This window comes from Bos taurus, chromosome 26 (genome assembly GCF_002263795.3).
Source record: "Bos taurus isolate L1 Dominette 01449 registration number 42190680 breed Hereford chromosome 26, ARS-UCD2.0, whole genome shotgun sequence".
Taxonomy (NCBI): domain Eukaryota; kingdom Metazoa; phylum Chordata; class Mammalia; order Artiodactyla; family Bovidae; genus Bos; species Bos taurus.
This window is the reverse complement of record NC_037353.1, coordinates 23,548,594-23,560,762: the sequence shown is the minus strand read 5'-3', so window position 1 is coordinate 23,560,762 and position 12,169 is coordinate 23,548,594. Positions and strand designations below refer to the sequence as shown.

Below are 12,169 nucleotides of genomic sequence, written 5' to 3'. Positions count from 1 at the left end.
ATATACTAATTTATATGTAACTAAAGTACTGTAAACATCTAATTCAAGTCCAGAGGTTTGCTCTTAAAAGTTGAAGTAGTTCAAGAGCAAATAAAATCATAAAATATTATGTTGGCTCAGTCTATTTTGTGCATTTTCCTGGTTAATAAGATTTTAACTTGTGTTTAGGGCTGCTAATAATTAAAATTAACCACTACCTCATAGTATGGTACTGGTTTGGAATGATAAAGACCAAGAGAAAAAGCAGAACAAGATCCTTTCCTATTTCATCCAGGTAATACTAAGTCAGACCTGGTATTCATCTATGGCATGTCTTGACCTAAAAGGCTTCAGTGATACTAACACAAATAACCTTCAAAATTCAGACTGGATCCTCTGTAAGAATTATGTTTACATGATAAAAAACCTGAAAAGGGGAACACACAGATGCATGAATGGGACACATGCTTCAAATGCTTTAATGACTATTTCAATGGAAATGTCACAGACCTGCACCTTGAACAAAAATTAAAACAATCAAAGAAGATTCACCCCTTAGTCCCAAATCCAATCTTCACTACTCTCACAGAAGAAACAATAACAACAACAAAATCATTCAGGGATATCTAAAACAAGTTAGTTAACTCAAAAGAAAAGAAATAGTTTACACTTTACCTAAGGCTTCAATCTATATATCAACACCCATTTCATAAAACACGCTCATAGTCTAATCTTCAGTTCAGTTCAGTCACTCAGTCGTGTCCGACTCTTTGTGACCCCATGAATTGCAGCACGCCAGGCCTCCCTGTCCATCACCAACTCCTGGAGTTCACTCAGACTCACGTCCATCGAGTCAGTGATGCCATCCAGCCATCTCATCCTCTGTCGTCCCCTTCTCCTCCTGCCCCCAATCCCTCCCAGCATCACAGTCTTTTCCAATGAGACAACTCTTCGCATGAGGTAGCCAAAGTACTAGAGTTTCAGCTTTAGCATCATTCCTTCCAAAGAAATCCCAGGGCTGATCTCCTTCAGAATGGACTGGTTGGATCTCCTTGCAGTCCAGGGGACTCTCAAGAGTCTTCTCCAACACCACAGTTCAAAAGCATCAGTTCTTCGGCGCTCAGCCTTCTTCACAGTACAACTCTCACTTCCATACATGACCACAGGAAAAACCATAGCCTTGACTAGACAGACCTTTGTTGGCAAAGTAATGTCTCTGCTTTTGAATGTGCAATCTAGGTTGGTCATAACTTTCCTTCCAAGGAGTAAGCGTCTTTTTATTTCATGGCTGCAGTCACCATCTGCAGTGATTTTGGAGCCCCAAAAAATAAAGTCTGACGCTGTTTCCACTGTTTCCCCATCTATTTGCCATGAAGTGATGGGACCAGATGCCATGATCTTCATTTTCTGAATGTTGAGCTTTAAGCCAACTTTTTCACTCTCCACTTTCACTTTCATCAAGAGGCTTTTTAGTTCCTCTTTACTTTCTGCCATAAGAGTGGTGTCATCTGCATATCTGAGGTTGATATTTCTCCCAGCAATCTTGATTCCAGCTTGTGTTTCTTCCAGTCCAGCGTTTCTCATGATGTACTCTACATATAAGTTAAATAAGCAGGGTGACAATATACAGCCCTGACGTATTCCTTTTCCTATTTGGAACCAGTCTGTTGTTCCATGTCCAGTTCTAATTGTTGCTTCCTGACCTGCATACAGATTTCTCAAGAGGCAGGTCAGGTAGTCTGGTATTCCCATCTCTTTCATAATTTTCCACAGTTTCTTGTGATCCACACAAAGGCTTTGGCATAGTCAATAAAGCAGAAATAGATGTTTTTCTGGAACTCTCTTGCTTTTTCCATGATCCAGCGGATGTTAGCAATTTGATCTCTGGTTCCTCTGCCTTTTCTAAAACCAGCTTGAACATCTGGAAGTTCACGGTTCACATATTGCTGAAGCCTGGCTTGGAGAATTTTGAGCATTACTTTACTAGCATGTGAGATGAGTGCAATTGTGCAGTAGTTTGAGCATTCTTTGGCATTGCCTTTCTTTGGGATTGGAATGAAAACTGACCTTTTCCAGTCCTGTGGCCACTGCTGAGTTTTCCAAATTTGCTGGCATATTGAGTGCAGCACTTTCACAGCATCATCTTTCAGGATTTGAAATAGCTCCACTGGAATTCCATCACCTCCACTAGCTTTGTTCATAGTGATGCTTTCTAAGGCCCACTTGACTTCACATTCCAGGATGTCTGGCTCTAGGTCAGTGATGACACCATTGTGATTATCTGGGTCATGAAGATCTTTTTTGTACAGTTCTTCTGTGTATTCTTGCCATCTCTTCTTAATATCTTCTGCTTCTGTTAGGTCCATACCATTTCTGTCCTTTATCGTGCCCATCTTTGCATGAAATGTTCCCTTGGTATCTCTAATTTTCTTGAAGAGATCTCTAGTCTTTCCCATTCTGTCTAATCTAAGCAGAGGAGAAAAACTCAAAAAAAAAAAAAACTAAAAGAAAATGAGGTCACATATTCAGACTCATTTTCTATGTAACAAAATGCCTGTCAAAGATGACTTGAATGCCAGATATCAAAAATATAGATATCAAAATCACAAAGCAAATAAAAACCAATGGCAAAGCTGAATATTTGTTTAAAGGTACCCTGAACTTGGAACCAGAAGACCTGCTTGTTGGAATGGAAAGACCTCCATTCCATTCCAAGTCAGGTTGTAAGGCTACTGATGCTACTAGTTAGGTGGGTGGCCCTACACAAGTCACTTAGCTTTCTCTCCTCATTCTCTCCTGCTCGAGAAAGGCTGACTAGACCAATGATTAAGAGGTTGACTAGACCAAAGTTTCCTAAACTCACCTCATCACAAGAACTACCTCACAGTAACTGTTAACAGTGTAGAGTCCAAAGCCCCTTCCCTAGAGAGTCTAGTTCAGGGGGTCTCTTAGTGAGGCTTAGGAAGTAATTCTTAGTAAGTGATCCAAGTCAGTCTCATCATTTGGTAAGCTTCACAAACTGGACCACATGATCCATGAGCTGTTGCCTGTCTTCCAGCTCTGATTCTATACTATCTGGATATTTCAAAATTATGTTCTAAAAACGTGCAAAATCATACTAGTATCACATGTTTGCACATTAATTTGCAAAGAATTAATAAACCTACAAGATCAAAAAAACAAATATATCCACCCCCACCCCTTCACCCCGACACCAGTCACACCTTTAAATATCAATAAAAACATCCTCCTAGATTCTAGACAAATGGAACACTGTATTTGGTGAGGAAAAAAGTTTTCAATATTAAGCTCTCAGCACATTAATACAGAAAGACTTGTGTTACAGGAAGGGAGAACTTGTATACCTAATGTTTAAGTGAAAATTACACACTGCATTCTTCCCTTAAAGAACATTATCTGATGAGTTTACCTGTTTCAAGTTTTAAAAAAAATGAAAGAAATAGTCCGGCAAAGTCTGCAGCGGCTATAGAACAGCCTGCTCCGCAATCCTGGAATACGACTGTTCCAAAGCTACAAGAAACAAAAGGAAGCAAAACAAACTAGGAGGCTCGGAGCCCACAGACTTTGGTTAGGTTTCGCCAGGTATAGTAGGAGCCTCCAGGGCACTTTCTGCACACAAAGGTAGCAAGCTTTAATTTAGCTTTCCCTTCCTCTACACTACTTTGCTTTAGGTGATTTTTCTAAAATTCTCGTAATCCACTAGTGGGATTTACTTTTATTCTCTTTTTTAGGTTTATAAGTAACTATAAAAGCTTACAAAGAGAAAGGCTGATGGTGGCACACTGGGGGGTGGGGAGGGGCAGGGCTGTACAGGAGGCTCGGTGGCAACCAATTATCCCAAAAGTGGCTACAAAAAATGTAAATAAAATCAGGATTAAAACACAAAACTGGGTTTGAGTTAGCCCTGCAACACAAACAGACGTGAGACTAAGAGTGAAACAGGATGCCATACGTTAGCTACTACTCAGTGGATACAGTAAGCCGCTACAGCGGCAGCGGACTACAACACAGTGTTAGCTCAAAACAGTATCAAAGTGAATCTTGACCCACAATACTGGAAACAGAATTGTTTAGATTTAGGATCATACACATCAGAAACTGACTTATTTTAATGGCAAAAGTGGGGACACCAACTGTTAGGTACCAGATCACAAAAGCACTGGTTTAAGACCGTGTTTAATGTTTAAATACATTTCTGTGTCTGTTGCTTTCAACAAGCCCTGAGGCAATGTTTTGATCAAACCTCACACTCACTTAAAATAAAAATGTAAAATCGGGATCAAGGGATCAGCATAATAGAATGGTTAAGAGTACAGGTCTGGTTGTCACACCAACCCCAAAACAAGAAATTACTCAATGACCTTGAACACATCACTTCACCTATGCCTCAATTTCGTCATCTGCACAATGGAGATGGCGCCTCAATCAGTTATCAGAAGATTTAAACAAGGTGATTCATGTAAAGCACTAAGCCCTGCACCTTGCAGAGAGCAAATAAGTAATAATAATGAGCTAACTGCAAAATTAGCATAATTACTGTCTTCTAACCTCAAGGAAAGCCATGAGTTTCCTGGTAGCCAGGGCTGCATGCATGCTGAGTTGCTTCAGTCCTGTCCAACTCTTTGCAACCCTATGGAGTGTAGCCTGCCAGGCTCCTCTGTCCATAGGATTCTCCACACAAGAATACTGGAGTGGGTTGCCATGCCCTCCTCCAGGGGATCTTCTCCACCCACGGATCGAACCCGTGTCTCTTATGTCTCCTGCATTGGCACGCGGGTTCTTCACCACTAGCACCAAAGCCAGGCAAAAACTTTTAATCATTAGAAAGAAGATTATTTACATATACTACATAACACAGAAAGGTGATTGTTGTTTTAGTCGCTTAGTCATGTCTGACTCTTTTGCGACCCCATGGACTATAGCCCACCAGGCTTCTCTGTCCATGGGATTTCCCAAACAAGAATACTGGAATGGATTGCCATTTCCTTCTCCATGGGCTCTTCCCGACCCAGGAACTGAACCCACATCTCTTGCATTAGCAGGTGGGTTCTTTACCACTGAGCCACCTGGGAAGCCACTACATAAGGTAGCTTTTCTTTGCACATTACAGAAACTTTGCCCTTCCGTAGTAATGAACAACTGAGACTAACGATGCAGACCTATACCCAGGAAAGGCTTCAATGCAGACATTTCTAATTAGGAAGGATAATTTTTAATGAGACATGGATTAAGGGTCTAACCTGTGTGGGGGAGTTATAGTTGGTGGTGTTAGGAGAAAGAGGAAAAGAGAAGAAGTAAAAGTCTTCAAACCATCCCATAAAGCATTATTCAATTGAAAAAAACAGTAGCAGGTTGACTGTTCACATTACTTCATAACTGAATCAGAAAATGAAGGAAAGAAAAATCAGGTGAAATATTTTAACTAACGCAGAAAAAAGAAATAATGCAGCTATTAGTAAGGTTAAAACGGCCACACTCTTTTAAAAAAAAAAAATCAAGGAAAGGAAGGTGAAAAATCAATTATTTCGACAGTTTAAGCAACAAGCACCCACTGTAGCCTTTTAAGATCGTGGCTTAAATTTCCCATTTGCAACCAACTGTCATTGCCCACTCTTCCAAATAAGCTTCTAGCATGAATGCACCTTTAAATCATACTGTCTTCTTAACTGAATACATTATTCTGGTTACAGACAAAAATAAAATCTTGTGCATTATCTTTTTTTTTTTTTAGAATTCACAGGAAAATATTATCAATTCAATCAATTTAAAGGATACACTTCAAAGAAAGGACTGTGAGAGGTAATTTGGGGAAAAGAAAAGTTCCTAGTAAAAATAAATCATTCAGAGGAAAACTGCTCAAGGACAATCAAAACCAAATTTCAAAATAATGCAAATCTTGAGATTTTGAGAGAGGGGCAGGATTAATGAGTTGCAAGGGGCAGAACTAAATTCTCAAAGAAAATAAAAGATACAGAAGTGAAGAGAAGATTTCAGCAGGGAGTACACACCAGTGCTACCATCAGCAGATATGCAAAAATTCTGAATAATAAAAATATATATATATTATCTCTATCAATATTGGGAAATTTAGCAACAAAAGGAAAATAAAGTATTTCAAAGCCATTTTCAAGCATTTCAAGACAGTTTTCTGTATTCCACATTCTACTGCAAAATGAAAAAAGAGACTGGTTAGATGCTCTAATTAACAATTTAGTAGTGAAAGAATAATGCCATCTCCAAAGAAGCTCTGTCACTTAGAGATAATGGACATTTTCTTTTTACTGTTTAAGAATCCAGAAGAATCTCCTTCTGCTTTTAAATGCAAATTACCCCATCTCTGAAGCGCATTCTGCTCTATCTGAAAATTACTGCAGTGTGATCCTGTTCCAGAGAGGACAGCGTTCAGGGAGGAAAATGGAATTAGGACAACTGCATACTCTATGTTCATATCATCACAGCCATCGGGCTGTCATCACTTACACATGGCCTTTTTCAGTGGAGAGACCACTCTCAGTGATCAAAATTCTACTGGAAGAAGGAAAAGTTAGTTTTGAGGACTATTGACTCATTAAAAGGTTAGTGCACATTCTAACACAGGAACACGGCACCCACACCATAACAATTTAAAGACTCAGTATCAAAATCTTGGCTTTCAACTAACAAAGCTAGCTACTTACTGGAAACATTTTTAAAGTCAGAATTTCAGTGATAACAGTATGAGTTGCCGGTTTGTTACATGGTAAAACAAACAGAAAACACCACTATGCAAGAAAGGTGAGCACACCACCCTCTGTACTTCTCTTTCCTGGTCAAACTCCCTGGAACAGGGAACAATGACTCGCAGACATACTTCCATTGAACATACCAGGTGATCAAGGTTAAAAAGAACACTTTTAAACCAGAAAGTCTCAAGAAATAGACAAACCATATAGAGGAATTAATCCCATTGTTAAAGATCCAAGCTTTCTGCCAAAACCACACTCAGTTTGGGAAATTTTATTTGTTGTTAGGTAAATGTAAACAAACAGTGAAGAAAGCTAAGCAATATAGAGCCTCATAAAAAGTCTCTCCAAGTTATATATTAACAAATAGCTTTAGTTTAAAAACAACAACAACAAAACACCTCTTTTCCAGCTAAGGCAAGTCAACCAAATGAGTGATTTTCTTTAGTGATACCTGGCTTATCCCATACCCTATTCTCAAAAGCAGACCCTAATCTCTCCCACAGGTCACCAGACAACCAGGAACTGAGGCAACTGAAAATGCACTTCCAATCTTGGAAATATCAACTGATTGCTCTGGGTTTAGAAAAGCCATTTAAACGTTCTCCAAATGCCTGAGATTAGTACATGGCAACCAAATGGCACAGCATGGCATCAGCGGGTCCCTTTTTTCATCTACCCAGTCAGAATCCCTCAATGAATGCAGCAGATCTCTCAAGGCCAGAGTGCAGGGGGTAAGAGTACCATGCACAGAAAATAGGAAGCCTGCTTTGACAGGGAGGGAAGCAAGCCAGGGCAGTCTTGTGGTTTTAAAGAACCTAGAAGGGCTTACTAGTTCAATCCACCCCCAAATCCATGCCACCCTTTCAACTTTACAATTAAAAGAGAGGAGAAATTCCGGTCAACTCGCCTTGGGGGGTTGGTCTAAGGGTAGAGGACTCAAGTAGGGAGGAGGATGGAGTGAGAAAGAGCAAGCCAATGAAAGGGTACCAAAATTTTCCCACCTTTCTTAAATTCTTCCAGCATAGCGTCCAACTTGGTGTCATTGAAAACAAAGTGCAAGGGGTGGTTATAAAATTTCGTGATGGTTTTCAGGGGAGTACAGTCATCTGGATCCACGAAGGCCAAGTCTTTGACGAAGAGGAGGTCCACGATGTTGGAGCGTTCCCCCTCAAATACTGGAATGCGAGTGTAGCCGCTCTCCATGATCTCCGACATGGTGTTGAAGTCCAGAATGGCTTCGCCGGTGATCATGAAACAGTCCCGGAGGGGAGTCATCACGTCCTCCACCGTCTTGGTGCGGAGCTCCAGCGCCCCTTGGATGATATTCAGTTCCTCCTTTACGAGGTCGTTGTAGGGGTCTGTGACCCGGAGCATCTCCAGCAGCTTTTCCCGGTTATAGACGGTGCCTATCTCCTGGCCCAGAACGCAGTCCAGCAGCTTGCTGACCGGGTAAGAAGCGGGAAAGGTCATCATCATGAAAAACTTGGTGAGGAAGATGGTGTTGGCTCCCACAGCCAGGCCGTGCCGGGAGCAGATGGCCTGGGGCACGATCTCCCCGAAGATGACGATGCCGATGGTGGAGACCACCACCGCCACCAGGCCTGAGCCAGCGATGTCGTCGAGCAGGATGGTGAGCGTGGTGTTGACCAGCACGTTGCCCAGCAGCAGCGAGCACAGCAGGTAGTTGCCCTGCCTGCGCACGGGCTCGATGCGCTTGGCGTAATTCTTCTCCTTCTCGGTGCCGCAGTTCTGCACAATGCGCAGCTCCATCGGGTCTAGGGCCATGAGTCCAAGGTTGAGGCCGCTGAACATGCCCGACAGGCACAGGAGCAGCGAAATGAAGATCACCTGCAGCCAGAAGGGCAGCAGGAACTTCTTTTCCTCCCCCACGATCATCTTGGTATCCTCGCCATCGTGATAAATCCAGGTGGTCTCGGCCCATGGGGGCGGCGGGAGCCCGGCCACCCCGGAGCCGCCCTTGCCCCCGACGGCGCTACCCGCGGACCCAGAGCCGCCGGCGCCTAGGGCTGGCGTGGAGAGCGACGTGCACAGGTAATAGGACTTGCTCTTCTCCATCTTGCGCAGCGGTTTGATCTCTATCTCAATGATGCCGGATGTACGGCGGTTGAGAATGATATGGGGCAAGATGATGATATCTGATGTGCGGATGCCGCAGCGCTGGGGGCCGCTGTCCGGCTCCGGCGGCGCGGGGCCCCCCAGCCCGCGCTCGCCGGGGCTGTGGCGCTGCCGCTCGTGCTCTGTGAAAGCAATGCGGGACCATGTCTCGTTGTTGATGTTCTGCCCGTACACCCGCAGCTTGACCCGGGTCCGCTCGCTCACCCGCAGCGCCCCCCCTTCCATGAAAGACACGTCGTTCGTGTCCTCCAGCCGCAACCCGATGATCACCGTCTCTTCGTTCTCGCCCACCGCCGTGCAGCCGCCCGCGCCGCAGCAGCAGCTCAGCAGTAGCAATGGCAGCAGCCGCCCCGCCGCCGCCTGCAGGACCCCCCGGCCGCGGGCGCTGAGGCTGCGGCGCGCCGCCATCTTCCAAGAGGGCAGTGCGGCGGCTGCCTGCCCGCCCGCCATCTTTACTTCGGGTTCACAAGCGCCACAGCCAATCATAGGGTGGCTGCTCCAGCTGCGGCTTCATGCTTCTCAGCCGGCGGCACGAGCGCAGGGACCTGCCCTGGGGCGAGATTGCAACGCAGTGTTCGAACCCTCTGCTCAGCAGCCCGCCTCCCTGACTGACACTGACTCGGCCTGGGCCAGCACCGAGACCTCGAGGCTAGCGGGAGGGGGGAGAGGGTGGGGGGAGTGCCAGCGGCTCCTGCGAGAGGCAGGCCGACCAGCCAATCACCAGCAGATGCCCGCCCTCCCAGCCAGGGGGCTGGAATGGGGGCGTGGCCGTGAGCGGTGCCGCGAGCCAATGGCAAGATAAGTGGGTGGGGAGACGAGGGACAGCGTCCTCCTCTGCACTCCAAGTTTCCAACTGAAAGGCGCGTGACTCTTGTGTATGTGCGAGGGGAGGAGGTGTGGCCAGCCCGGGCCCAAGAGCCAGTCACAGATGAGAGCCGTACGAAAAGGGGCGGAGTCCCCCGTCCCGGCGGCCAATGCACAGGGGCCTTCTGCGAGTCTGACGTCCCGGAGGGGCCTCGGTAGTACCCCTGTCCCTAGGTTGGCTCGCTAGACTAATGACCTGTGGCCCGAGGCGACCGGTTCTCGCCGGGCCACGCTGCCGGCTCCCGCGTGCTCAGTGCCCGCTCAGAGAAGGCTGCGCCTTCCTGACTCAAGATGCACATTAGCCTAAAATGAAGCTGAGCCACCGGCTGCGCCCCGCTTCTTTACTCCTGTGCGCCTCTCCGCTCGGGATGAGCAGTGGCCGGTGGGCCCCAACACCACACCTACGCGCTCCGCTGGAGCCGCTCACTTGTCCGTAAGGGACAGACGCCCTCTGCAGCTCACGGTCAGGTAGCGCCACCTGCCGGTAGCACAGGCTCCCTGCAATGCTTTCCAGGTACGCTGCAAACCCAAAAAGGTGTTCAGGAGGTGGGGCAGTTCCCCATCTTCCAAGTTTTAAGAATCCCTTCACTTTCTTACTGAAAATATATATTCCCTGGCCCCATTCCATACTTACTGGATGGGTAGGACTTACGAATCTATTCCTAGTAGGCACTTGGGTAAATCTGGGAAATGGGACGGGGCGGACATCCTAAGCAGACCCATAAAGGCTCATTCTTAAACACACTGACCAAACCCTGCTAGGTTCATTGGTGGCTCAGGAGGAAAAAAAATCTGAAGACCAAGGACTCCCAAGCCCCTCTGGATCTGGAGGAAACAGAGTAGCCAAAGTGCTTTTTTTTCTTGGAACTTAAACATCCAAAAAATAATTATTTCCGTTTTTTCTATGCTGCAAGCACATTTTCCTTTCTGTAAAATTTTTATTAATTTCTAATAGACATAACTGCAAGGGCCTCCTCACTGTTCTATCCTCTTCTACACCTGTCCCCTTCCCTTCTCAACCCACCAGCCAGAGTAGTTTTGTTAAATAAGCCACTGTCCCTTCTTTGTTTGAAACCCTACTCTGGCTTTCCAACTCATCACAGTAAAAGCCACTGGCAGCTATAGTATTGACAAGGGTCTAAAAGACCTACTGTCCCCCCCGCTCCCGCCAGATTCTCTTGGTTATTCATTCTCTCTAGGGATGCTCCCTCAGGGAGCCTGTACACCTGCTGCTGTTACCTGTGCCTGGGACTCTCTTTCCCCCAGATGTCAGCACAGAACCCTAGTCTACCTCCTTCAAAACTGTTTCAAGTCCATCTTTATAAACCAGTGACCAAACACTCCCTATACTCCATCCTTGCTGTATTTTCCTTAATTTGGTTTATATCTGTCTCCTACTAGAACTTAAACTTCCTGAGGGCAATGATTTTGTCTGTTTTATTCACTGCTGTATCATCAGGGCCTAGAAGAATAGTAGATGCTCAGAACAGTACTTATATTTTTAAAAAATGAAAGACTTTTTATTCTGAGTGTTCCAAATAATGTCCTCAACTCTAGTTTCCAGTCCTGCAGTCTTTTTTTTTTTTAATAAAGTTGACTTCTCTCTTATATGGAAGAGGACTAAAGGTCTGCATTCAGAGCTGCTATGAAGGTGATTGCAGCCATGAAATTAAAAGACGCTTACTCCTTGGAAGGAAAATTATGACCAACCTAGACAGCATATTAAAAAGCAGAGACATTAGTTTGCCAACAAAGGTCCATCTCATCAAGGCTATGGTTTTTCCAGTAGTCACGTATGGATGTGAGAGTTGGACTATAAAGAAAGCTGAGCGCCGAAGAATTGATGCTTTTGAACTGTGGTGTTGGAGAAGACTCTTGAGAGTCCCTTAGACTGCAAGGAGATCCAACCAGTCCATCCTAAAGGAGATCAGTCCTGGGTGTTCATTGGAAGGACTGATGCTGAAACACCAATACTTTGGCCACCTGATGTGAAGAGCCGACTCATTTGAAAAGACCTTGATGCTGGGAGGGATTGAGGGCAGGAGAAGGGGACGACAGAGGATGAGATGGTTGGATGGCATCACCGACTCAATGGACATGAGCTTGGGTGAACTCCAGGAGTTGGTGGTGGACAGGGAAGCCTGGCATGCTGCGGTTCATGGGGTCGCAAAGAATCAGACACGACTGAGTGACTGAACTCATACTGAACTGATGAAGGTTCCTTGGTCATCGGGTATTATTGGTTCATTTTGGTGTTTTTTGTTGTTTTGGGGGGTTGACTGTGTGGCATGTGGGATCTTAGTTCCCTGACCAGGAATCAAACCCAGGCCTCCTGCAATGGTAACACAGTTTTAACCACTGGACCACCAGGGAAGTCCTTCTAACCCTTCAGTTTCTGACACTGCTTCCCGCACCCACAATTCTCATACTGGTACATCTGAAAA

The 12,169-nt window shown here is 45.3% G+C and overlaps 1 protein-coding gene across 4 annotated transcripts in view; it reads right to left on the bottom strand.

Annotated features, from left to right (window-relative positions):
* Nucleotides 1-9,506, bottom strand: part of CNNM2 (cyclin and CBS domain divalent metal cation transport mediator 2) — a 184,630-nt gene extending 175,124 nt beyond the window's left edge. For 3 of the 4 annotated variants that reach the window (XR_003032723.2, XM_005225471.5, XM_010819836.4), the window contains exon 1: nucleotides 7,727-9,506. Coding sequence is in view for 3 of the 4 variants with exons in the window: in XM_005225471.5 (XP_005225528.1) it covers nucleotides 7,727-9,347 (1,621 nt within the window). In the remaining variant the exon portion in view is untranslated. The remainder of the gene's footprint in view (nucleotides 1-7,726) is intronic. The other variant, NM_001191172.1, reaches the window with a different exon arrangement.
* Nucleotides 9,507-12,169: the final 2,663 nt, after the last annotated feature.